Source organism: Monodon monoceros, unplaced genomic scaffold, assembly GCF_005190385.1.
Source record: "Monodon monoceros isolate NGI ecotype Baffin Bay Population unplaced genomic scaffold, NGI_Narwhal_1 Super_Scaffold_21, whole genome shotgun sequence".
Classification (NCBI taxonomy): domain Eukaryota; kingdom Metazoa; phylum Chordata; class Mammalia; order Artiodactyla; family Monodontidae; genus Monodon; species Monodon monoceros.
This window is the reverse complement of record NW_021703778.1, coordinates 160,807,297-160,831,373: the sequence shown is the minus strand read 5'-3', so window position 1 is coordinate 160,831,373 and position 24,077 is coordinate 160,807,297. Positions and strand designations below refer to the sequence as shown.

The 24,077-nt window shown below is 41.2% G+C and overlaps 1 protein-coding gene across 3 annotated transcripts in view; it reads left to right on the top strand.

Annotated features, from left to right (window-relative positions):
* Positions 1 to 5,173: 5,173 nt before the first annotated feature.
* NRDE2 (NRDE-2, necessary for RNA interference, domain containing) overlaps positions 5,174 to 24,077 on the top strand; it is a 46,262-nt gene continuing 27,358 nt past the window's right edge. For 2 of the 3 annotated variants that reach the window (XR_003795912.1, XM_029237942.1), the window contains exons 1-3: positions 5,174 to 5,283; positions 19,855 to 19,963; positions 21,189 to 21,422. Coding sequence is in view for 1 of the 3 variants with exons in the window: in XM_029237942.1 (XP_029093775.1) it covers positions 5,220 to 5,283; positions 19,855 to 19,963; positions 21,189 to 21,422 (407 nt within the window). In the remaining 2 variants the exon portion in view is untranslated. Of the gene's footprint in view, positions 5,284 to 19,428; positions 19,448 to 19,854; positions 19,964 to 21,188; positions 21,423 to 24,077 lie in introns of those variants that run through there. The other variant, XM_029237943.1, reaches the window with a different exon arrangement.

The window sequence follows — 24,077 nt, the reverse complement described above, 5'->3', positions numbered from 1 at the left end:
GATTTGGAGATTCATTCATGTCGCTATGTATATCAGTAGTTTGTTCCTTTTCACTGCTATGTTTTTTAAAAAATAAGCTTTTAAATTTCCAGTTTAGAAATTTTGTATTATGAAACATTTCAATATACTTAACAAAAAAGGCCAAAATAGTGTATGAACCCCCATGTTCACATTACCCAACTTTAATAATTATAAACTCAGGGCCAATGTTGTTTCAACCATACCTTCACCAATTAATTCCCTCCCATATTTGAAGCAAATCCTAGGCATATACCATTTTACTTGTAAATAGTTCAGCATGTATTTCTAAAAGATATGGACTCTTTAAAAATATATATAACCATGACACATTTATCATGTCTATAAAGTTTGAACAATAATCCCTTAATTTTATCAAATATCCAGCCAGTGTTCACATTTTCAGCTGTTTTGTAAACGTCATCATTTTACGTATACAGTATGTTTGAATCAGAATCCAAATAAGATCTGTGCATTACTATTGGTCAATATGCCTCTCAAGTCTCTTTTAATACATGTCTCCATTTGGGTACTTGCTTTATTTTTTTCCCTTGCACTTTATTTGTTAAAGAAAGCAGGGGGCTTCCCTGGTGGCGCAGTGGTTAAGAATCCACCTGCCAGGACTTCCCTGGTGGCGCAGTGGTTGAGAGTCCGCCTGCTGATGCAGGGGACACGGGTTCGTGCCCCGGTCCGGGAAGATCCCACATGCCGTGGAGCGGCTGGGCCCGTGAGACATGGCCGCTGAGCCTGTGCGTCCGGAGCCTGTGCTCCGCAACGGGAGAGGCCACAACAGTGAGAGGCCCGCGTACTGCAAAAAAACAAAAAAAAACAACAAAAAAAATCCACCTGCCAACGCAGGGGACACGAGTTCGAGCTCTGGTCTGGGAAGATCCCACATGCTGCAGAGCAACTAAGCCCCTGCGCCTCAACTATTGAGCCTGCGCTCTAGAGCCCACGAGCCACAACTACTGAAGCCCGTGCGCCTAGAGCCCGTGCTCAGCAACAAGAGAAGCCACCGCAATGAGAAACCTGTGCATTGCAACACAGAGTAGTCCCCTCTCACAGCAAATAGAGAAAGCCCGCTTACAGCAATGAAGACCCAACACAGCCAAGAGAGAAACAGAGAGAAAGAAAGCAAGCAGGTAGTTTGTTCCACACGGTTTCCCAAAATCAGGATTTTGCTGATTGTATCCCCTGGTGGTGTTTATGATGTTCCTTTGTCCTTTCATTTCCCTGAAAACTGGTTGTTGGATATAAAGGAATAAATGATTTAATTGAAGAATAATGTTCTTAAATGTTCAAGTTCAGATTACATATTTCATTTGTTATTTTAGCAATAATTTTTAGGGATCTTGAATAATGTTTGCTTCAGTTTATAAAGGTAGCTAATGAAACACTTCCCAGTGTAATACAGGCCTCTTTGGGATTGGCAAATGATGGCCTGTGGGCTCACCACTTGTTTTTGTAAATAAAGTTTTATTAGAACACAGCCATGTCCATTTAACATTTATTATCTCTGGCTGCTTTCCCAATACAGTGGCAAAATTGAGTAGCTGCGGCACAGACCCTCTGGCCCACAAAACCTAAAATATTTACTATCTGGCCCTTTAAGAAAAAGTTTTGCTGACCTTGGCTTATCATTACGCATCTTATATAAATTTATAAACGTAATACGTTTTATTTCCTCTTTGGGTATTTCAGTTACCTGACAATACATCAATCTTCTTCAAGTATTAATTTTTACAAAGGTAATCAATTATACCTAAAAGTATGGTAAACTTTAAATTATTCGATGGTCTGAAACTGCCTAAACTTCATAAGATTTCGACTTAAAATCAGGAGTCTAAAGCAGTTACTCGATTACACACTTTTAAATTTTGCTTATAAGGCATCTCTTAAGACAAATTCTCTTTCCCATCTGTAGTACAGAAAATATCTAATATGCCCAGATTCCTTCTTAGGACAAAAACGTTACTATTATGGCCCTGATTCTCCTAACCCTTCCACATTAGTTGCTCTTCTGGAATGGAAGGATACGAAGCGGTGGGGAACGCAGCAGCCAGGGGGGTCTGCTAAGGGAGGTGTCTGCTAAGGGAGGCGGAAGCTGTCCCGATTAACTGAGGGACCTTAGAGCCAGAGATTTTGGTAGAACCTGAAAGTTGCAGACTTTTGCTGCTCATATCGTCATACTAAGTCTCTTTTTGTAAGCAATGTGTAGAGGCCTTCAAAGCTTGAAGGGTGGGCTTCCCTGGTGGCACAGTGGTTGAGAGTCTGCCTGCCGATGCAGGGGACACGGGTTCGTGCCCGGCTCCCACATCCAGCGGAGCGGCTAGGCCCGTGAGCCATGGCCGCTGAGCCTGCGCGTTCGGAGCCTGTGCTCCGCAACGGGAGAGGCCACAACAGTGAGAGGCCCGCGTACCGCAAAAGAACCCCAAAAAAACAAACAAAAAAAACTTGAAGGGTGCTCATTTTGGACGCACACAACCTAATTCTCACACAGGTCTGCAGCTTTCACAAGAGTCCATCCATCCTTTGACTTGATTTGCATCTCCCACTCTTAATCTATTTCCTAACTAAAGATTTTTGAACTCCCTGGGACTCCACTCCCCCCAAATATATTTTCATTTATTTATTTTCACCTGCAAATACTTCACTATATATCTCTGATATATAAGAATTTTAAAAAGTAACCTCAGTGCCATTAGTACATTAGTACATCTAACAGAATTAATAAGAATTACCTGATGTCATCTAATATTCTGTCGACTTCTAATTTCTGCATCTGTCTCAAAAAAAGAATTTTTACAATTCTTCCAACCAGAATCATAATGAGGCCGTATATTGCATTTGGTTGATATATCTCTAAAATCTTTTAATCTATTTCAATCTCCCGCCCCCTTAAAGATGTTGATTTGTTGAAGAAACTGGGTTGTTTTCTATAATTTCCTACACTCTGAATTTGGCTGATTGCTTCTAGGTGGTATGAGCTCTTTAAATTGTTCCTTTACCCATATATTTCTGGTAGCAGTCTTCATTAGATTCAGATTCAATTTTTTTAAAGTCAAGAATACTTCATAAGTGGGTAAATATATTTTCTAACCAGCAAAGACCTTTGAACTTGAGAAGACCTTGAATTCTTTTGTATTTCTAAAATATTTAAAATGATAAATTGATTGAAGTTTGGATATCTCACAAGGCTTTGAGTCAGACTTGCAGTCACAACTCACATAATAGCTAACTTGTATTAAGTGCTTTCCACGTGCCAGGCACAAGCCTAAGCACTTTACCTCTATGCTAATTTAACTTTCAAAACATTTTGCAGAAGAAACTGTCCACACAAAAAACTTAATCAATTGTCAATCTAAGAAAGAAATGGAAAGTTTTGTTTGAGCCAAACTGAGGATTGTAATACAGGAGACAATCTCCCAGACAGCTCTGAGAACTGTTCTGAAGAGAAACAGTAGGAGGCCAGAATGTATGTGATTTTGGTGAAGGGTTACATGCAAACTCTCATCTTGATAGAAGGTTACTGCTATTTGGGAGGAAAAGATATCTTAGTTAATGGTTTTAGTGCTTTTCTAATTATTGGAAGGTGCAAGAAACTGGGTTCATAAAATTTTCACCTGAAAATATCTAACTATCTGAGGGCCAGTTCTATCAGTTCTCCCAGAGCACAAAAGTGCCTCATCCTGATGCTTGCCCTGAATTCCTTTCAGGGATTCCTTTCAGTGACTGCAGTGGCTAGTGACTTGATTCTTGTAGAACTGGATGGTGGGTGACATTCTTTATTTTACAATCCCCTCCCTTTTGGTCTTAATTTTGACCAAGGTTTAGGAGGCATTTCGTGACCACTTTGTCCCAAGGTGCCGGGAATGCTCATTCCCAGGTCAAGCAAAGATTTCATTGATAGGCCCCTCAAGGTACTGTTACTGGACTAGGCCCCTTTAACAGTAACCAAAAGCCTCTGGACTGCCTGTCTTACTAGTCTTCTATGGTCCAGGAAATGGTTCCCTCTTGTTGCTTTTTCCCGTATCTAGAGTTACACTACTACAATCATTGATCTTATAGAACTATGTATTTGATCAATCACTTCAAGGCACCTATTCATCATTAATTTTATCTGAGACTCAGTCACACATTTGGTAATGCAGGAAACAATAATCTTATAGAATAGACAGAAAACAAGTAATATAGCTAGTAACATTAAGTTCATAAATATGTATTTAAGCCAAGAACTTCCATAGGTGTGGCCCAGTACTCTCCGCAGGTCGTCTGACCAGTCTGTTCTGCACCAATCACTATCTTTAAGGGAAATGACATATTGGCATTGTACATAAAGTTCACCAAAGATGCCTACACATACAGGGTGAGTGGTGGGTCACAGATGACCCCTTACAGGATTGAGAAAGGAATGTTATCTTCTGAGGAATTACCCAGCTGGCACCAGAAAAAGAAAAATTGATCTTTATGGCTGAGCAGGTATTTCTGCCATTGCGGAGGTCTGGTTAATGCATAATGCAGATGCAGGATGCACACTAGATGGGAGGGAGGAGGTACAAATGGGCAGAGAAAAAATTTAAATTTTTATCTTGCCTTAAAATACAAATTTTTATTTCATCAAAACTGAAGCTTAGGGCTTCCCTGGTGGCGCAGTGGTTGCGAGTCCGCCTGCCGATGCAGGGGACACGGGTTCGTGCCCCGGTGCGGGAAGATCCCACATGCCGCGGAGCGGCTGGGCCCGTGAGCCATGGCCGCTGAGCCTGCGCGTCCGGAGCCTGTGCTCCGCAACGGGAGAGGCCACAACAGTGAGAGGCCCGCGTACCGCAAAAAAAAACAACCCCAAAACCCCAAAAAACCCCTGAAGCTTAGGGAATTTGATTTGACTCAGTTAGGAAGCCATGATGTGAACTCTGGGGTCCTTGAACTTTGTGCTCTGAACAGTTGCACCTCCAGTCTCAGCATCTTCTGGTCCTCACAGAAGCCTGACGGTACTAATTACAGGGAAGTGGTCCCTTCCGCCCCTCCCCCATCACGCCCCTTCCCCTTTCATTCCGCCCCGCCCCCGCGGTTTGGGTACAAGCCAAAGGACCGACGGGAAAACTACACTTCCCAGAGTGCACACCGACCGCAAGGGCCTTACTACCGGCCTCGGCTTCCCGCCGCCATTTTTGTGGAGTGAAAAGGCGGTGTGGCCTGTGATCATGGCGCTGTTCCCCGCCTTTGCGGGTGTTAGTGAGGAGCCCGAGAGCGGGAGCCCCAGGAAAGGTAAGCACACAAAAGGGCTGAAGAAGGTACTTGGTGGGCTTAGGGCGGAGTTTCTCGGGCCCAGGTCTCGCCCTTGCCTTGGATTTGTTTATTCATTTGTATCCCAGAGTTCTCCGCGGTGCTGCAAAGCCTTGTGGGAGGAGCAGCAGCACTCGTCCGGGTTTCTGGACTGGAGTTGTGGAGTCCAAAAGGAGAAAGACAGACCAGGAGAGGCCTTGGAGCTGGGACTTCCATGTAATCATATTGTTGAGCCCCGTTTTCTCCCCCCAGCCTCAGTTACTTCACCTGTAAAATGGAAACAATGGTACTCCACATCTCGGGGAGACTCCTGATGCAAATGCTGGGTGTTCTTATTACAGCTTTTTTTCCTTCTCTGTTCTCCTTATTTCTGAATTGTTTATTGGACTCATATCTTTTGGCAGACCAAGAGCTAGAGAATTAGGATCCAAAGGCTAATCAAACACAGTTTCTCTCCAGATGGGCACAGCTGCTGGGAATAAGAACTAACATTTATTTATTGAGGGTCTACTGTAGGTCAGGTAATGGCATTACATATTTTATTTAAGCCTTAAGCGTTCCCAGATCTGCATTGTTAAAAGCTGTGGCACATAGTGAATTGTAATTTAAAGTGATTAATCCTAAATCATGCCCTTATGTGGTAGAGTCCAGCTGTGTCTGACACCTTTATCGTATCCTGTCGTAATTCCTACATTTCTTTTTTTGGTATGCTTCTCATAATTGTGAGTAATTTCTTATATAACTAGTGTAATTTTGGTCATCCTTTACTAGACTGTAACATCCATGTAGTCAGAAACAGTGTTTGTCTATTCATTGCAGCATCGTTAACCCCTAGCACAGGCCCAAAGTGCAGTAGGTGTTCGATAAATATTAGCTGAATGTACAGACCAATAGTAAGTACTTAACAAAAAAGTAACAGTACATACAAGGTGGGATGTTATAGATGACACAGGTGAACCAGCGGAATAATGACTTCTGTGGGGAAGTTCAAAGAAAGCATTATATAGGAGCTAACTTTGGAGATGGGTCTTCAAGAGGGTAGATTTGGACAAAGAGATAGTGGAAGGGCATTCCAGGGCCTTCAAAGGCACGCACGAAGGAAAACATGAGACCTCTGCAAAATCTTCAGATAGTTCAATTTGTCTGGAAATGTAGAGGTGTAAGGAGGCACCTTGGGAAATATGGTTGGAACTGGTGATGAGGGATGGTACTGACTTGAATAACAGGCCAAGGATTAATCCTTTTATTTTGGGAGGGTGAAGTGGCAGGTTTATAGGGGAGTGTTGCTCTTGTCATTTATCTTAACCAGTGTTTATTGGACATCTTCTGGGTACCCAGCATCGGGGTAATGATTGTAAAAGAACTTTTTATTCTTTTTAAATTTATTTATTTTCGTTTTGTTTTTTTAAATTTTTATTTTATATTGCAGTGTAGTTGATTTAAAATGTGTTAATTCCAGGTGTACAACAAGATGATTTAGTTATACATATATCTATTCTTTTTCAGATTCTTTTCCCATATAGGTTATGACAGAGTATTGAGTAGAGTTCCCTGTGCTATACAGTAGGTCCTTGTTGATTATCCATTTTATATGTAGTAATGTATATATGTTAATCCCAACCTCCTAATTTATTCCTCACCCCCCACCTTTCCGCTTTGGTAACCGTAAGTTTGTTTTCTAAGTCTGTGAGTCTGTTTCTGGTTTGTAAATAAGTTCATCTGTATCATTTTTTAGATTCCACGTATAAGTGGTAGCATATGGTGTTTGTCTTTCTCTTTCTCTGACTTCACTTACTACGATAATCTTTAGGTCCATCCATGTTGTTGCAAATGGCATTATTTCACTCTTTTTTATGGCTGAGTAATATTCCATTGTATATATGCACCACATCTTCTTTATCCATTCATCTGTTGATGGACATTTAGGTTGCTTCCATGTCTTGGTTATTGAAATTGCGCTGCAGTGAACACTGGGGTGCATGTATCTTTTCGAAATATGGTTTTCTCAGGGTATATGCCCAGTAGTGGAATTGCTGGGTCATATGGTAGTTCTATTTTTAGTTTTTTAAGGAACCTCCATACTGTTCTCCATAGTGGCTGTATCAATTTACATTCCCACCAGCAGTGTAGGAGGGTTCCCTTTTCTCCACACACTCTCCAGCACTTATTGCTTATAGACTTCTTTTTTTTTTTTTTTGCAGTACGCGGGCCTCCCACAGCCGCGGCCTCTCCCGTTGCGGAGCACAGGCTCCGGACGCGCAGGCTCAGCGGCCATGGCTCACGGGCCTAGCCGCTCCGCGGCATGTGGGATCTTTCCAGACCGGGGCACGAAGCCGTGTCCCCTGCATCGGCAGGCGGACTCTCAACCACTGTGCCACCAGGGAAGCCCTGTCTATAGACTTTTTGATGATGACCATTCTGACCGGTGTGAGTTGATACCTCACTGTAGTTTTGATTTGCAATTCTCTAATAATTAGCGATGCTGAGCATCTTTTCATGTGCTTTTTGGTCATCTGTATGTCTTCTTCGGAGAAGTGTCTATTTAGATTTTGTGCCCATTTTTTCTTTTTTTTTGATTGGGTTGTTTACTTTTTTGATATTGAGCTGTATCAATATGAGCTATATGTATGAGCTGTTTGTATATTTTGGAGATGAATCCCTTGTCGGTCACATTGTTTGCAAATGTTTTCTCCCATTCTGTGGGTTGTCTTTTCGTTTTGTTTATGGTTCCCTTTGCTGTGCAAAAGCTTTTAAGTTTAATGAGGTCCCATTTGTTTATTTTTGTTTTTATTTTCATTACTCTAAGAGGTGGATCCAAAAAGATATTGCTGCAGTGTATATCAGAGAGTGTTCTGCCTGTGTTTTCCTCTAAGAGTTTTACAGCATCCGGTCTTACGTTTTAGGTCTTTAATCCACTTTGGGTTTATTTTTGTGTATGGTGTTAGAGAATGTTAAGAGCTTTTTATAAAGTACTGTATTTTAAAAAATTTAAACACAACATTATTAGCCATAATGAAATTAACTATAATTCTTTAATATCATCTAATTGTCAGTTAATGTTCAAATTTCCAGAGTTGTTTCAAAAATGGCCTTTTACAGTTGGTTTCTTCAAGTCAGTATCCAAAGAAATCCAACACTGCATTTTGGATATGTCTCTTAGGTCTTTTTAAAAAATATAAAACAATTTCTCCCTCCCTTCTATTTTCCCTTGTGATTTGTTGAGGAAACTGCATCATTTGTCCTTTAGACATTTCCCACCAAAGCCTTATGGTGTCATTTAACATGCTTCTCTACCCTAGCATTTCCTGTAAACTGGTAGTTAGATGTAGAGAGTTAATTAGATTCAGGTACAATTTTTTTAGTTGAAAATACCTCATTGGGTGTGCTCTGCACTTGCTGTTGAGCCAAATCAGGAAGATGAGCTGTCCAGTTTTCTCCCTTTTAGTAGTAAGATTGATCAGTGGATTCCTGCATGGCCTGATTGATCCATTATGAAGCTGCCCATCAGTCTTTCACCTAATGATTTTTGCAGCCATTTATGATTATTGCTTAGATCCACCATTTCATTGGGGTTACAAAATGGGTATTTTCCGTTTTTAGCATTCCTCCTATATTTATTAGTGTCAGTTATCCTATAAAGAACTTTTTCTCAACACTGTTGGGATACCCCGAAATACAGTTCAGGCAGGAAGGACAGGATGAATACTTGGTTTGTTCCTTTTGTCAGTTTACAGAATAACAAGTTTGGGTCTTGGCAACTTTTAGAGGTGACAAGTGAGGTGTTTCTCCCCCCACCCCCTTTAATTATGAACTCATGAATTTTTAACATACTTATATTTCAGTCCATTGCGAATACTGTTTTCTAATGCTCAAATTGTCCCATTTTTGGCTAATGGGGCCTCGATCAAGTTGGGCCTGTGTCTTTTTAGCATAAACCCGTTGTCTTTAATCACTTCCTTGCTTTCTGCCCTAAAAGCTGCTCAGAGCTCATCGCTTACATGTTTTATTATGGCCTGGAATTGACCATTTCTTAAAGGAACCCTGGTTTCTTTTAGTGGAAAATGGTATGGGCATGTTAAAACCACAAATTGGATGTTGGGAGTACTCATGGCACTGGGTTGTCATTACTTCTAAACATTTTCAATGGCCAGAACCAGAAAGAGAAAAAATACATCATGACTTCATACTGATATTTCTAATCCAAGTTTAAGATTATGAGATTTTTAATTGATTTCTTTGATTTACTATTTATATTCATTTCCTCTTATGCTGAAAATATTAGTTCTTAGTGTCATTAGTCCAATTATGTATAGGTCCAAAATAACAATAGTAATATGACTAATACTAAATAGTTCACTATTTCTTTATGGTTCTCTTTGTCCTTACGCTGTATCCCACAACCCGTGTGCTGTCAAATTACTGTGTTTTAAATTCACTTGAAATAATTCTCTGTGTGGTTTCATTACCAATTTGATATACAATTAGGTATATTTGTTTTTAACTTTGGGGGATTGTGTTTTTCTTCTTTTTGATTTGGTCCCGTTTTGTAATGTTGTGAAACATTTAAATGGTTCTGAAGTTGAAAATACGTATAACCCAGTTATTTTCGGAGAATAAACCTCCATCTCAATTCTCCAACTTTCCCTTACAGTTTAGAATTTTTAGTAATCAATGATATCCTTCCATTTCTTTCCTCCTTAACATGAGCAACTACATTTCCGTTCTGTTTCTTTTTTTTAATTTTTTGTTTTTTTATTAAAGTATAGTTAATTTACAGTGTTTCAGATATGCAGCAAATTGATTCAGTTATACATACATACATATATATATATATATACTTTTTCCGATTCTTTTCCATTATAGGTTATTACAAGATATTGAATATAGTGCCCTGTGCTATACAATAGGTCCTCATCGTTTCTCTATTTTATATATAGTAATGTATATCTGTTAATTCCAAGTCCCAAATTTATCTCTCCTCCCCCCTCCACTTCGGTTTCTTTTTTTTTCTTTTTCTTTTTTTTTTTTTTTTGCGGTACGCGGGCCTCTCACTGTTGTGGCCCCTCCCGTTGCGGAGCACAGGCTCCAGACGCGCAGGCTCAGCGGCCATGGCTCACGGGCCCAGCCGCTCCGCGGCATGTGGGATCCTCCCAGACCGGGGCACGAACCCGTGTCCCCTGCATCAGCAGGCGGACTCTCAACCACTGCGCCACCAGGGAAGCCCACACTTCTGTTTCTTAAATGCATATTATTCTGCATTTTACCTAAAATCCCAGACATCACTCTACAGTGGAGTATAGAAGTCTTCCTCACTTCTTTTGACTGGTCCACAGAGCTCCATAGTGTGCATGTCACATACTTTATTCTGTCAGTCCCTATTAAGGACATTTTGACTGTTTCTGGTCTTTTGCTGTTAAAAATAGAAGCACTGTACTTTTGGCCTTACACTATAAAATGTGATAAAAATGTAAGATGGTGTTAGTACTGGTGTGTGCAGAGTTTCAATTAAAAACAAAAACAAAAACAGAAACAAAAAACTCCTGGACAGGAAAGATGAGCAATACCAAAGCAAGTGAGAGAGGCTCTGTTCGCCGCTCTCTCGGTACTGTTAAGAGTTAGGCCAGGATTTAAGCAGGCATCACGCTCAGTAAGTGTTTTGGGGAGGCTAAATTCAGTAACATTCATTCTGTCAACAAACAGGTATCCAGCGCCTCCCTTGTGTTAGGAGCAGCAGAAAGACCTCAGTGTGTGATCCCTCCAATTCTCGAGCTTTTCTTTCTACACCATCAGATTTATTAGGCTTGTCTACTCTAAAACATTGTTGCTTGGGGGTTGAATATTCAGACAGAGTTGGGCTGGAAGATATGAGGCATATGAAGCAGGTTATTATTTATATTGGGGGGAAGAAACTACACACATTGTCTTTTTACCTGAAACCTGCTCTTCTTCCTGTGTGCACGTGTCAGAAAATGGCACCACCATTCTCCCAGGCCAAAACTTAGACACATACCTCAACTTCCTGTTCACTCCATTCAGTTCTTCATCCAGTCCTTCCAAATAACTCTTAAATTCATTAGTTTCCCTCTATTCTCACTGCCACTGCATAATTTTCACCACAGTCATCCCCTGGATTATTACAACGGCCTTCTAAATAGTCACTCCCTGAACCACTCTCCACACCATAGCCAGAATTTTAAAACTACTTATTTAAAAACACTATGTGTCTCTGATATAAATCGTACCAGTGTTTTCTTAGGTCAGTCTCCCAAGACAATAGAAATAAAAACAAAACTAAACAAACGGGACCTAATCAAACTTACAAGCTTTTGAACAGCAAAGGAAACCATAAACAAAATGAAAAGACAACCCACAGAATGGGAGAAAATATTTGCAAATGATGCGACCAACAAGGGCTTAATTTCCAAAATACACCAACAGCTCATACAACTCAACAGCAAAAAAACCAAACAACCCAATTGAAAACTGGGCAGAAGACCTAAATAGACATTTCTCCAAAGAAGACATACAGATGGCTGATAGACACATGGAAAGATGCTCAACATTGCTAATCATTAGAGAAATGCAAATCAGAGCTACAATGAGGTACCACCTCACACTGGTCAGAATGGCCATCATTAAAAACTGTACAAATAACAAATGCTGGAGAGGGTGTGGAGAAAAGGGAACCCTCTTATACTGTTGGTGGGAATGTAAGTTGGTCAGAAGGTAAGTTGGTGCAGCCACTGTGGAAAACAGTATGGAGGTTCCTCAGAAAACTAAAAATAGAACTATCATATGACCCAGCAATGTCACTCCTGGGCATATATCCAGACAAAACTATAATTCAAAAAGGTACATGCAACCCTGTGTTCATCGCAGCACCATTCACAGTAGCCAAGACATGGAAACAACCTAAATGTCCGTCAACAGGTGAATGGATAAAGAAGATGTGGCACATATATACAATGGAATATTACTCAGCCATAAAAAAGAATGAAATAATACCATTTGCAACAACATGGATGTACCTAGAGATCACTGTACTAAATGAAGTAAGTCAGAAGAAGAAAGAGAAATACCATATGCTATCACTTATATGTAGAATCTAAAATATGGCACAGATGAACTGACTTACAAAACAGAAAGACAGTCATAGAGAACAGACTTGCGGTTGCCAGGGGAGGGGGGGTGGGGGAGGGATGGATTGGGAGTTTGGGGTTCGTAGATACAAACTATTGTATATAAAATGGATAAACAACAAGGTCCTAATGTATAGCCCAGGGAACTATATTCAGTATCCTGGGAAAAACCATAATGGAAAAGAATATTAAAAAGAATGTATCTGTATAACTGAGTCACTTTGCTGTACAGCAGAGATGGGCACAACATTGTAAATCAACTATACTTCAATAAAAAAATAAATTAAAAAAGACCACTATGTGCCATTCACTGGTCTAAATGCTTTACAAATACATATTAAGTCACTGAATCCTCATAACAACCCTGTGAAGTCGGTATTGTCAGCATTTTTAGGGAGGAGGAAACAGGCACAGACGCAGGATTTGAGCTCAGGCAATCTGGCTTCAAAACGTGTGTGCTTAAACACTACTCTTTGCTGCTGATCTTTTGAACCCTAGGCCTGATTTTGTCACCCTTGCCACAAACTCAAGCATTTCCCCATTGCTCCTAGGGTAAACACAAACTCTGATAGGGTTTTTTAGGCCCCTGAACCTCTCCGGCTTCATTTTGCTCCCCGCCCCCTCACTCCCAGTGGTCCAGCCATAGCAGCTCCCTCCTGTTTCCCAGAGAGTCATGCTTTCTCACTCTCAGGCCTTTGTATAAGCCATTTCCCCTGCCTAGATGCTTCCTAGGAGCATATTTGCCTGCTTTTTTTCTCATCCTTTAGGTCTTATTGAGCTGTTCTCCCAGGCAGCTTTCTCTGATCCATACCTAGTTTGGACTAGGGAACCCAGCTGTGTGCTCTCATTATACCCTGTAACTTTTCTTTATCTTGGCGTTGTCTAATTGCATGTAAATGAGTGCCAGTGTGTCCGCTCCCTGAGGGCTGTCCTGGGTTTGTCCATGCCTGGCTCTCAGGGAAAAGGTGCTGGATGAAAGGAGAAGACTTGGAGAGATTAGGCTTTTTGTTCCGAGTTGCACAACTAATGAACTTTAAAGCCAGTGTTTGAACGCACGTCCTTCTGACACCGGAAATTGTATTATAAACCACAGTGTGATATTGGAACTTTGGGGTTTGGTTGTTTAAACATTACCTTTGGGATCCCTGGGTCTCTTCAAATTGTAGCTTAACTCTGTGGAAAGGCTGACTTTGCTTAGATTCTCTGTACTCGCCGTCTTAAATGCAGTTTAGTCATGTTTGCCGGTGCTGTTTGTACGAATGCTTGTGCTCTCAGATTCTGTCAGGAATCAAGTGTTTCCATCAAAACAAAGAGCTTGGCTCATTCTTTTTAAGGGAATAACCCCCTTCCCTAATATATATGCTGTAGAGCCCTAGAAAGGTCTTTTGAATTATCACTGAAGGGGTGGTGCTTCCCTCTGAGTTCACGTAAACTCATAATCAGTGCTATTTTGTTATACAGGTTTCCCCCACTATCTGAAGGCAGAGCAGCGTTCCGATGAAACCTGTCCTAAGCTGAAATGGTGTACAGTGAAGAAACAGTTACTTCAGGACACATCTTGCTAACGGATGCACAGAGTAAATCAGGATAAAGCACAGATACTCACAGACATAGTTCAAAGCTATGGCGGCTTGATGCTGAGCTCCTTCCTGGGGAAGGAGCTTGGTGAGGCCACTGTTGCTTCTTGGGGTGCTCACTGCCTCTCTGAAGGCTCGCTGCAAGACAAACACTGGAGGCTACTTTTGCTTTTCGCCTTTTTTTTTTTTTTTTTTTTTTTGGTAAAAGCGAAAATCCTCTTCGGATTTTGGCTAGTGAAAATAGGTACTAGTTGAAGGTCTTTCATAAGAGGAAAGTGCCATAAAGTGAACTTTGGAAAAGCAGGGGAAAGCCTAATAAATGGGGAATGGGTGTAGAACAAGGATATTTTATCCACCTGTGGTTCAAAATTTGTTTTTATTTTTTTACCTTTTTAATTTTTAAAAAAATTATTTATTTTTGGCTGTGTTGGGTCTTTGTTGCTGTGCGCGGGCTTTCTCTAGTTGCAGTGAATGGGGGCTACTCTTCGTTGCGGTGCACGGGCTTCTCATTGCGGTGGCTTCTCTTGTTGCGGAGCATGGGCTCTAGGTGCGCGGGCTTCAGTAGTTGTGGCACGCGGGCTCAGTAGTTGTGGCTCGTGAGCTCTAGAGCGCAGGCTCAGTAGCTGTGGCGCAGACTTTGTTGCTCCGCGGCATGTGGGATCTTCCCGGACCGGGGATCAAACCCGTATTCCCTGCATTGGCAGGTGGATTCTTTTTTTTTTTTTTTTTTTTTGTGGTACGCGGGCCTCTCACTGTTGTGGCCTCTCCCATTGCGGAGCACAGGCTCCGGACGCGCAGGCTCAGCGGCCATGGCTCACTGGGCCCAGCCGCTCCGCGGCATGTGGGATCTTCCCGGACCAGGGCACGAACCCGTGTCCCCTGCATCGCCAGGCGGACTCTCAACCACTGCGCCACCAGGGAAGCCCTGGCAGGTGGATTCTTAACCACTCTGCCACCAGGGAAGCCCCCAAAATTTGTTGTGTTTTTTTTCTTTTGCGGTACGCGGGCCTCTCACTGTTGTGGCCTCTCCTGTTGCGGAGCACAGGCTCCGGACGTGCAGGCTCAGCGGCCATGGCTTACGGGCCCAGCCGCTCCGCGGCATGCGGGATCCTCCCGGACCAGGGCACGAACCTGTGTCCCCTGCATCAGCAGGCGGACTCCCAACCGCTGTGCCACCAGGGAGGCCCCCCAAAATTTGTTTTTAAAATTTAAATCTATTCATGACAATTCCTTCTTCCCTCCATCTATAGTGGAATTGAATTTAAGCATTTTCACTAGTGATGGAGAAATAGAATTATATAATAAACTTATTGAAGTATTCAGTGATGATACATTATATTTTTTTCTGTAAAATTACACATGATGTGATTTTTGTAGATACCTGCCTGGTTTTGTTAGGCAGTAGTTCTAAAGTGGTTTTTCTGCCTGGTACTTCCACTCTTCTTCCCTTCTTAGATGTGTGTATGTGTATAGCAGGGTGCTAATTTCCAGGTAAGTTTCAACCTGTGATTTACTTACTAACCTACCGGGACAAAAGGTTTGTTAGCTAGTCATCTTCTCTGTCTTAAACCCTAGGCATGTGGTATCCTGCTAGTCTTCTCTGTGACGTGTTACATCCTGCTTGGTATTAGCACGGTTATCTAAATACATAATTGGTATTTGTAAATTATTTGAAGATGTAAGCAAATATAGAAAAGGACTTTGCAATCTGATTAATAAAGCATCTTTTGATCTCAGATAACTTTCCAGGATTCTGTGTGATTAAAATTTAAGAATGCAAATGTATCACATCAACAGTTAATGTTATGATTAAGTATAAGCACCACGTGAGCAGGGACTTGTTCACCACTGTGCCTCCAAAGCCTGGAACTGTGCCTGGACACATAGTAAATATTCCATTCTTTAATGATTAAATCTGAATTTACAATGAAGACTGGAAGAATTATAGATTAGTACTTTATACCTAGATAATGGCACGCTATTTTTTTTTTCTTTTGCGGTACGCGGGCCTCTCACTGTTGTGGCCTCTCCTGTTGCAGAGCGACAGGCTCCGGACGCGCAGGCTCAGCGGCCATGGCTCACGGGCCCAGCCGCTCCGCGGCATGTGGGATCTTCCCGGACCGGGGCACGAACCCGTGTCCCCTGCATCGGCAGGCGGACTCTCAACCACTGTGCCACCAGGGAAGCCCCAATGGCATGCTTTTAACAATCAAATTTTTTCAGCCCTGTAAATTAGGTGCTGGGGGTACAGGGATGCAGAGATATGATTCAGATCCTCATTCACTTTACTTACTCAACAAATATTTATTGACTCCAGTTACTTTGTACCAAGGCACTGTGCTAGGAGTTGGGAATACAGGAGTGAATAGTCATGGCTCCTGCCCTCATGTTTCTTTTGGTTTGGGAAGAAGGGAGTGGGAGTGGAGGCAAGCTGGCAACTTGGATGCACGAGTTGTAAACCAGTTGGTATATTTGTTTGGCTGGAAGAATATTTTTGTCGTTTTCTTTTTTTCTGTTGTCACTCTCGATAGTGTCATAGTAATCATTACTCATCTGGTCCCTGTAAGGATTTGAGTTGTTGGCCTTTGGCTTAGAATATGATGGGAAGACTTGACGTGCAGATAATGAGATTACAATGTGAAGATTGCTGTCGTAGCCCCCTGTACCGATTGCAGGGAGACTTAGGAAAAGCAGCTCCTTAGTTGAGGCGGTGAAGAGTTAGCACCATGGCATGGTTAGAGAGGGCGGGATGGAGGATCCCCGATCCAGGTTCAGATGTGTGTGTGACTTAACTTCTTTGAGCCTCTGGCTATTGATCTGTAAATGAGGGAAGGGTATCCAGGCTGTGCTCCAGTGAGCCTTTGTGGACCTGCTCCCTCCCTGTGAGCCCCCAACAAGGGCATCCTGCTTTTTCTGTTCTGCATTTTGAACTTCTCTGAAAGATTGTGCTTGAACAGTGAGTTCCTTGGCTAAGAAAGTTTGAAAATCTGTGGACTAGGTGATCTCCCAAATTTTTCTAGGCCTAACACCCAATGATTATTACTTTAATATTCCACACATGGTTACTGCTAATATGATAGCCTCCCTCCTCCCACCCCCCAAAAAGCAGCAGCAACTTCTTATCAGGTAAAAATACCTTTTGTTCCTATAAAAGGTCATTTGATTGAGATGAAGGTCACTCAGAGGGTCAGTGATGATCTGAGTTCAAAACCCAAGAGTTTTAGTTCTTTATAAACTACTTTTTTTCTCTCCCCACAGTGGTCCCATGTGGCAAAGCCTTAAATGCATCCTTTAAAAGCTTTTTTTGTACCTTCTGAAGGACTTTGGAGAGCTACACACTTTGTTGTTTTAACGTATCTATTTCTTTACATTTCCTCCAAGCTCTCCTCACTATCCAGATATTTATGTAAAAATATAATGGACTTCTTTGAGAGCATCTCTCCTTGCATATTGTTTGTTCCATTTTTCCCCACTTTTCCTTTGCTCATGATAGAATCCAATTATTGTGAAAATAATTGTGATCTCAGTGAGCAACAGGAACTATTTTCACATACCTCTTGCCAGGAATTAGGCCCAAGGGAAGGGAACCCCACAGAAGGAAAAAGGAGACGATAGAAGAAAGACTGCATGAAGAATTCTTTTAACTCTTATTAAGTATGACCTTAAAAATTACTTGATCCCTTTGAGCCTTAGTTTCCTCTTCTGTACAATGAAGATTGTAGTACCTCCTATAGAGGGTTGTTGTGAGGATTAAAAGATGTAAATTAAGTGCTTAACCTGTTGCTTGGCCTACAGTAAAGCCCTTCATAAGCTAGATTCCCTCTATTCTTTCCCTTTTTCTTCTGCTTTTCAATGTACCTTTTCTCTTTAGAAACTTTCCTTCCTTCCTTCCTTCATCCCCTCTTTTCCACAAATATTTATTAAACTCCTACTGATGTATGCCAGGCATTGCTCTCAGTGCTAGGGATACAGCAGTGAATAAAATAAGGTACTGTATCATGGAGCATACATTCCGATATCCCCTCTTCACTAAGATGCAGTTACCACCAGGGACTAGAATACAGAATATATAAAGAACTCTTACAACTCAATAATAAAAAGACAACCCAGTTAAAAAATGGGGAAAAGATTTGAATAACTATTTCTATTGAAATATGAAGGACCAACAAACAAACACATGAAAAGATTCTCAACATCGTTAGTCACCCGGGAAATGGAAATCATAACCACAGTGAGAAAACAGCATACCCAGTAGGATGACTGTAATCTAAAAGACAGAGAGTAACAAGCTGGCAGTGATGTGGAGAAATTGGAATCCTCATACCTTGTTAAGGGGAGTATAAAATGGTGCAGCCAGTTAGGAAAACAATCTGACAGTTCCTCAAAATGCTGAACATGAGTTACCATATGACCCAGCAATTCTGCTCCTAGATATCTGCCCAAGATAACTGAAAACATATGTCCATATAAAAACTTGTACCTGGATGTTCATAGCAACATTATTTATAATAGCCAAAAGTGGAAGCAACCCAAGTGTCCCTCAACTGTTAAAGGATAAAATGTGGTATAGCCATAAAATGGAATTATTATTCAGCAATAAAAACGAATGGAGTACTGATACATGGTACAGCATGGATGAACCTTGAAAACATGCCAAGCAAAAGAAGCCAGTTACAAAAGACCATACCTTGTATGATCTTGTTTATATTAAATGTCCAAAATAGGCAGATCTATGGAGAGAGAAAGTAGATTCGTGGTTGCCTAGGGCTGGTTGTGGGAGTCGGAGGGCAGGAGGTGGGTGATGGGGAGTTGCTGCTAATAGGTGTGGGGTTTCTTTTGGGGATGATGAAAATGTTCTAAAATTATCTTACAGTGGCAGTTGCACAATTCTAAATATACTAAAAACCACTGACTTGTCCACTTTAAATGGGTGAACCTTGTATATAATCTATATCCCAGTACAACTGTTAAAACATGTAATTAACCCTTCTCTCTTCTAACTTCAGCCATTTTGTGGGTCCTTTCTCCTGAGCATGTGATTATGCTGTGGCCTCCCATCCTAAAACAAAGCAGGACAAAATACACACACCACCGTGGGCCCCCTTGCTGCCACCATTCTTTTTCTTTCCTTCACAGCCAAGACTCCTAAAAGTTAGAAAATAAGTAATTTAGAAATAGTTCATCATAGAAGAGTTAGAAATTAATGGATAAGCAGAAAGAAGAAAAATTTTGGACATTTAACCTCACTGTCCAGAGATAATCATTATTAACATCTTATATAATTTTAGCATTAATTTAAAAAGTTGACACCTTCTGTTTTTATTTTCACAGAGTACTGTTATAAGGAAAAGCTTAAGTTACTATACTAAGAACATTGGAATTTTTTTTTAAAGAAAAATATCTGAATCTTCTGGAATAATGTTAAGCCTGGTGGGTTTCTATGCATGATTTGATTTTTTTTAACTTTTCAGAATTGTTTAAATCAAATTTGGGGTCATTAAAACCTAATGCTTTGGAAGCGTTCATGCTCATTAGAGTGTGGATGGAATACGTAAAGCCTTGTTGTATTTTAGGCCATGCTTATTACATGGCTTTTGCTTAAGCTACAGCTTGATATCACAAGAGGATTTCAGTTTTAAATATTTTAGAGTGTGTTAAAGCCCCATGCCCTATGAAATAACAATTTCATGGATTCCCTTCAGCTTCTGTGGACTGTTCAAAATGTCTGGCTGACGTTGGCTGTGAATTAAGATGTCAGCTGGTAAGATGGATTTCCTGCTTTAGAAATCCTATTGAGCTAATTTCATTGATCTTTTCTCCTTTTTGCCCATGTGCAGAATTAGACTGGCTGAGCAACCCAAGCTTTTGTGCTGGAACCATAACATCTCTGAGCCAACAAACTGAAGAGGTCACAGCCTTTGTTTCTGAAGAGTCGCTACTGACCAGGTAGTTTTTTTGATAGGTGGATTTTTAGTCTTTGTCAGTGTACCATCTATAGCTTAGTTTGAATGATGCTCCATAGAAAACCCTGTGATAAAAGAGTTAAGTAAAACTCTTCCTTTTACCTGATGTAATGAGGTAATCTTTGACTATTTTCCCTTATCTCACTCTTAACAGATTATCCTTTTTTTTCCCTTTCCATTGGAGTGGCAAGTACCTGACACAGTTACTGCCAGTAATTAGGCCACAAGGGAAATGGCATCATTGTGATTCTTAAGTAACTTTATTAACCTCATTAGTAACCTTTAGAATATTGTAATTCAGATATTTCTTTAGTTGCATAAAGATAGAAGTTGCATGCAAAAATAGAAGGATAGGATAAAACCTCATGAAAACTTCGGGGAAAGCAAAATGGCACGCATCTGTACCCAGCTTTGAAAGAATTTTGTTATAGATCACTGGATTGAGAAATGAGCTCTCTCACAAATATAGGCCAAATGGTCTCATTAATATGATGTACTCTAAAAGTGCAGGAAGCTTTTAGAAATTGAGAATAGTTAATGCATGAGAGGGAGTAATGAGGAAGATCTCATTATAACTTTAAAAAACAAGGACCAGAGTTAAACCTTTTTTTTTTTTTGGCATTAAGGATATGCTGGCATAATATGTAAGACTGAAAATAAACCTTTTATAGCATTAAAAAATACTGTATTTGGGCTTCCCTGGTGGCGCAGTGGTTGAGAATCCGCCTGCCGATGCAGGGGACACGGGTTCGTGCCCCGGTCTGGGAAGATCCCACATGCCGCAGAGCGGCTGGGCCCGTGAGCCATGGCCGCTGAGCCTGAGCGTCCGGAGCCTGTGCTCTGCAACGGGAGAGGCCACAACAGTGAGAGGCCCACGTACCACAAAAAAAAAAAAAAAAATACTGTATTTGATAAAATAACTGGTAGATTAATTTAAAAATATATAGCTATGAAAATATAGGTTTACAAGCTTAGAAATCTTAGAAAGATTAGAATTTCTTCGGCTGATGTTATTTTAGGTCCAACTCTTAAATCTTTAAGATGAGTTGCAATCCAGGAAGGTACTGTATAATGTATGGGCACATAGTAAGTCTGTGTGGGCATTTATAGAATTTCCTTTTGCATATTTGTTTATTTGCATACTTACTTACATATTATTTCCCTAATTCTCTTTTGAAAATAATTCTAATGTTGCTTTTCCCAAACAGGAGTCCTCTGAATTCAGAGCCTTCAGATGAAAGTGACACTAACAAAAAGCCCAAACAAACAAGCAGAAAAAAGAAGAAAGAGAAAAAGAAGAAAAGGAAGCATCAGCACCGCAAGAAAACCAAGAGAAAACGTGGGCAGTCAAGTGGCAGTGGATCTGAGTCATATACTGATTCTGAAAAAGACATATCTTCCAGAAGCATCAGAAGCAGTAAAAAGGAATCAGAGAAACCGAAGTAGGTTTTCTATTCTCAGATACCTATGATTTTTTTCTGCCTTGATCGTTGCCACAAGTTAGACATCTGAATGACTTGTTTAGCCACTCAATCAAAATGGAGTCAATAAATACCTCAGTAAAGTGGGAAAAAAACAAAAAGAGCTCTATCATTAGGTCAACATAAGAAAAGAAAACTTTCATTAAAAAAAAATAGGACCATGATTTTATTTGAGAAATATTATTTAGACACAGTAACGATTGTGTCAAATCTGATTCAGACAAAAAGTCTACAGGATTTCTGAGAGGTGGCAGATGTGCCTTACAGTGGGCATGTGAACCAGGTCACTACTTAGCTTTACACGCTTTTGTAACGAGTAAGAAGAATGTCTTCGTTCTCTTTCTTGATATGTCTTCTTTCAGTCACTCACATCAGAACCCCTGTGTGCATAACGCACACACACACACACACACACACACACACACACACACACAGGTTAAGGTTAATATAGCACTTAAAAATAATCATTGCTTTTGTCCTTATTTCACATTTGTTTAGAACCACTGTGTTAAAGGTATAGAATGGCTCATGACCACAGCATTTCCTTTCCTTAGGGGCCTTTTTTCTCCCCATGTTTCACTCTGCTGTCTACGCTGAGCATAGTGTTCCAGGTGTTCTACAGGTTGACCCCAGAGCAGGTGCTTTTCCTCTCTGCTTAATCTAACTTCCTCTTACATAGGGAGGCACTTTTCCCATGCGTGAGACAGGTGGTTATGTGGTGAAACTACTTGAATTATTATTCCTCATTTAACTTTTTTTCTTTTCTTTGTTCATGTGGTCTAGAAGAGAGAAAATTTAAGTCCTGTCCAAGGCATACTTGAAAAAACTTAGTGCTGTTAAGACTTTGCGACTCTTCAGGGATTATTTGCTCTTGTGGTGTGCTTAGAAGTCCCATTGATGTCCGTGAGAGCTCTGGTCAGAGTGAGTCTGGAATCCGGCCTGTAGTCTCCAGAGAGGCAGACACCGTAGTCTTCCGGGACCCTTTTGTCAGCAGATCAGTGTTGGAGAATGCCGCAGTCCTCTGTGGCTCAGAGGACCCAGATTTATTTAGCCTTCTCTGTGTCTCAGGTGCTATCCCTGCAACCCTAGAGGAGGAAGGAATAAAGGAGTCTAGCAGCAAGGTTTCGAACTTGGCTGAATTTCTGTGGGCGGGAACCACCCCACCTTGCTTGCCTTTGAGTCCCCCCAGCGGTTGGCACTGGGCCTGATTTGGAGTAAATGCTCAAGTACGTTTTTGTTGCATGAATGAATGGATGAATATACCATTGATATTGTTGCTTTTTTAGTATGTCTTCAAAGCAAAATACATTAATTGCTGTGTGTTCTGAAGACTCATCTTTAACTATCTTTTTTATGGCTGAGGAAAATGAGTTTTAAAGGATTTCCTGAAACTGTACAGGAACGACCATAAGAACTTGAAAGACAGTTATTTTCAGCCTGTGCTTAACCACATCAGAGGTGATCTTTACAGCCTCTTGATAGTTCTATGATGCAGACAGCATTTTTAAGTCTGTTGATATTTTGTAGAATATCCCCATTAAGATCAGAGTGGATTGTTCTTGTCTTTTACTTTCTCACTACTCACTCATGCAGGGACGGTGGCCTGGAAGCATCGTTTGTTTCTGTACAGACAGGGAGTAAGATACTACTGAGTTGTGAGAGTCTTTCCGTGAGGTCAGGAAAGCGGCCTGGAGGGAGGGGTGGTTGCATACCATATGGGACTCTATTTCAGGGTGATCGAGGGACAGCTTCCCCAGAGGTCACAGCTTATAACTGACCTTTGTCTCCTAGGATGAGCTCTTTTTCACCTTCGGGGGAGGCGCATCCTTCCTCTTACACAGCCTAGACCACAGCCTGCTTCCTGACCACAGTACCCAGTAGGGGAGGAATGAGGGCTTGTTGCTCCCCAGGGGTGGTCGGCAGCCTGGCCCTTCCCGCCCCCTCTCCGCACTGGCTTTCCATTTCTTTCTGGAATGCACCGATCTCTTTCTCTCCCTTTGCTGCCCCTTTCAGTTTTTGTCCTCAGAAAACCCTCCACAGTTGTTCTGGAGGGGAATGTGTTAAAAATCACCATGTGTTTTAACCCGAGATGCATCATTCAACAAATATTTATTGAGTAGCTACTTTGTGTGCCTGAAATACCATTCGCTTGTGTTGCCAGCCAAGAATGATTTAGAAGCCTTTAGAATCTTTATTTCTATCTGGGCAGAGCCGAAAAGCAAAGATGGAACAACACTTAATGGCTGTTTTGACTACTTTGGCACCTTCTTGTGTCAGCAGCATTATGAACTGATTTTCTTTAGAGGAAGAAAGATGTTAGATGCCAGAAAAAAACCCCCCTCTTCTGTGACTCCTAGGGAACTGGTTCCCTTTGTATCTGAAAGTCTGCCAAGTCACAAATTGGTTCAAAGGGATAAATAAGGGTCTTGTCTTATAGTGGACTCTCTGCCCTTTAGATAGAGGTCTGGACGTATAGGCAAAACACCCTACACAGAGCCCAGACTATAAAAACGAGACTTAGACCATACCTAAGTAGCACGCAAGACTGAAGCATTCAGAACTGTGGCTTTGTTGCCGTTGTTGTTAAGTTTTTAATTGGAATAAATTATCTGAGCA